A 3,205-nucleotide genomic window follows, 5' to 3' on the forward strand; every position below is an offset into this window, starting at 1 on the left:
CTTCCCGCATAGCTCGCTGCTTGGGGATCACCGCCTCTTGGAGGCCTCTGCGGGGGGGGGAGGGGGCGGCTGGGCTGTGAGTTAGTGTTCCCTTCCCTGGCCCTAGTTTTCCGGGGCCCCCAGACCCAGACTGCTGCCCCAGAGCTTGCAGAAGAGGGAGTCGGGGGTTGGGGGGGCCGCTAGTGGCTGCAGCCGGTGTTTCCAATTAACATTCCAAAATGGCCTCTCGCTGGCAGCAGGCGGGCAGGCGGGAGGGAGGGGAGGCCGGCGCAGGGCCCGAGCCTTGCTGCAGACGCTCCCCATCTCTCCTCCCTGTAAAGCCCTGGTGGCTCTCCCCCTCCCTGGATCCAAGGCGAGGGGGTTCTTGTGTTCTGAGGGAGGGTTTTGGAGCAGTGGAGCTGGGGCCTCATGAATCTGCCCCTTGCGGGGAAATGACCAGCCAATACAGACTTTGGTTGGGGGTGGGGGCAAGCCCTGGACTCCCAATCCGAGGCGCAGGCCTCTTTGCTTCTAACCCCGACATAGCTCTGGCCTCTGCAGTCCTGTCTACAAGCGGTTTGCAGACCCGCCGGTGCTGGCCTGAGATGGGGCTGTCTGCTTTCGCTGATACTTAGCCATTAGTGGGCAAACCCCGGGCGGGCCAGGTGCGCAGAGGAGCTGCAGAGGAGGGAGGAGCTGAGGCCTGTGCTCCGGGCCCTAACGCTGGTGGTATGGCTGGGGCCCTGAAGCCTAATGCGGAAGGGTTTGGAGCTCAGGCCTGTTACTTCCCCTCCTGGGGCCTCAGTTTCCTCATCTGTGAAGTGGGTCATAGGACAGATGTGGGGAAAACAGGGGAAGGTACATGTGTGACTGACTGGCACAGCCCATGTTGGCTGTTGTGATGGTGCTTGACATGGGGACCCCTGACTATCGTTGGTCTTGTGCGGCCCCCATTGGGGCCGGGGCACTGGCCAGGGGCATGGCCAGCCTCTCACCCAGGCCCTGCCTTGCCCTGGCCACAGGTGGTTTCAACAAGTTCCAGACGGAGTACTCGGAGCACTGCGAGACCAACGTGGACAGCTCGTCCTCGCCCAGCAGCTCGCCGCCCACCTCCGTGCTGGGCCTGGGGGGCCTGCGCATCAGCTCTGACTGCTCGGACGGGGAGTCGGACCGGGAGCTGCCCAGCAGCGCCACCGAGTCGGACGGCAGTCCTGTGCCGTCCAGCCAGCCGGCCTTCCCCGTCCAGATCCTGCCCTACCTCTACCTCGGCTGCGCCAAGGACTCCACCAACCTGGACGTGCTCGGCAAGTACGGCATCAAGTACATCCTCAACGTCACGCCCAACCTGCCCAACGCCTTCGAGCACGGCGGCGAGTTCACCTACAAGCAGATCCCCATCTCCGACCACTGGAGCCAGAACCTGTCCCAGTTCTTCCCCGAGGCCATCAGCTTCATCGGTAGGTGCTGCTGTGCTGTGGGTGGGGGGGTGGGCAGGCGCGGCAAGATGTGTACAGGACTCTGGGTGTAGCCACGCCTGACTGGGTACCTCTGGGCCTGCCGAGGCCTGTGTGTGCCCTGCATGTGCCAGCGTGTGCCCATGGGTGTACCTGTGCCCGCTGTGAGTCACCGAGGCCCCCGAATCTGAGCAGTCCCTGGGTCTCAGGCACCTCAGGCCCCTCCTGCCCAGCTTGGCCTTTCTGGCTGCTGTTTCGGGCTGAACGAGCCGGAACATCACAGCTCTCAGACCTCCCACGGGTCTCGCTGGCTCTGCCTCACGCCCCAGCACACGTGTCTGCAGGCTGGGGCTGTCACGGTGCCTCCGTGGGCTCTACTGTACACCTGAGGGAGTTCGGGGCGGGGTCTGGAGCCAGAGGCCTACCCCCAACAGGCAGCTGTTGGAATGTGGGGACCCAGAGCGCCTTGGTGGGGCCCCAGATGCTCCCGGGTAAAGGGGGTGTAGAGAGAATGTGGGGGAGGCTGCCCCTAGAGCAGCGTGTTCTGCTGTGTGGCTTAGAGCCTCCTACAGCCCAGCCTCAGCTGACTTGGTCTCCATGAGCTGCCTTGTCTCTGACCCCCCCCCCCCATCCTGCTTCCTCAGCCAGCTGGAGGCTGCCCCCCTCTCCCAGGGAGTGGGGAAGGGACCAGTGAATGGAGACCCGGGCTTCTGCCCGCCTCCGGTGGCAGGGAGGGTGGCCAGGGCAGTCTTCCCTGCTGGCGGCCGTCCGGTGAGGGCGTTTGGGTGTCAGCTGGGCTGGGCTGGGCTGGCTTTAATAACAGGAAGTGGGAGGCTTCCCCGCCTCATCCGCTTACTGGGAACCAAAACTAGGTGCCTGGCTGGGAGGAAGGAAGGAAGTGGAGGCCTAGGGGAGGGGCTGGGGCTGGGAGGGGGGGGGACTCCCTCCCCCGCTGTGGTGCTGCCTCAGCATCTGTGCTGACCCCAGTGAGGGAGGGGAGTGGAGGGACCCCGGATTCCCAGGGGCTGAGTCTGGCTTGTGGATGCCTTTCTCCTTCTTGAAAGCCCCTCTGCGTCTGGGGAGGGGATGGAGCAGGGTGTAAGGGGGGACCGTTATTCCCCACTTGACGAGGAGGGAGTGGAGGCCCAAGCATCAGAGGACGCAGCGGGACAGGACCCAGCGCCAGCCCCCACTGCTCAGCCACACCCCGGAGGCTAAAAATGAAGCGCGGAAGTGGTTTCACTTTGGATCACACAGGAGTGGGTTGGGGGCCAGGCGTTGCCCGTATCCTGGTGTGTCACCACTAGAGGCCCATCTCTCCCCGCCTTCTGCCCCCAATCTCAAGGTCAGACCACACGGCTCCCCGTGCCCACAGCATCCGTCTTCCCCTGCTGGTCTTGCCCCCGTCAGTCCCTGAGTCTCAATTAAGTACCTACTGAATGCTTAGCCCTGGGTAGCCCTGGAGGTGGGGAGGGGAAGCTCTGCCAGGCCACAGGCTGTGGGCACCAGGGGCATCGTTAGGAGTGCACTGATTGAGCACCGACTGGATACCGTGCCCAGTGAGCTCACAGGCAGGGAAGTGGGAGCCTTGAGGGCCCTGGGCTGCCTCTTGTTAATCTGTGAACCTGGCACGGCTGTGGCGCTGAGAGGGGCAGCTGCCCTGGGTCCAGGGGAGGGGAGACCACAGGGCGAGTGGTTCAGTGGCTCCACCTGTATTTGTTGAGCTCCTATCCGAGGCAGAGGAGCCTGAGAGCTGAGGGTGGGGGGGGAGT

General features: G+C 64.2%; 1 protein-coding gene across 2 annotated transcripts in view; it reads left to right on the plus strand.

Moving 5' to 3' along the window:
* The first annotated feature begins 228 nt into the window (after positions 1 to 228).
* Positions 229 to 3,205, plus strand: part of DUSP7 (dual specificity phosphatase 7) — a 4,447-nt gene continuing 1,470 nt past the window's right edge. The window contains exon 1 of one of the 2 annotated variants that reach the window (XM_014529752.1): positions 229 to 1,436. In XM_014529752.1, coding sequence (XP_014385238.1) covers positions 866 to 1,436 — 571 coding nt within the window. In that variant the 5' untranslated portion in view covers positions 229 to 865. The remainder of the gene's footprint in view (positions 1,437 to 3,205) is intronic. The other variant, XM_014529751.1, reaches the window with a different exon arrangement.

Source organism: Myotis brandtii, unplaced genomic scaffold, assembly GCF_000412655.1.
Source record: "Myotis brandtii unplaced genomic scaffold, ASM41265v1 scaffold693, whole genome shotgun sequence".
NCBI classification, from domain to species: Eukaryota; Metazoa; Chordata; class Mammalia; order Chiroptera; family Vespertilionidae; genus Myotis; species Myotis brandtii.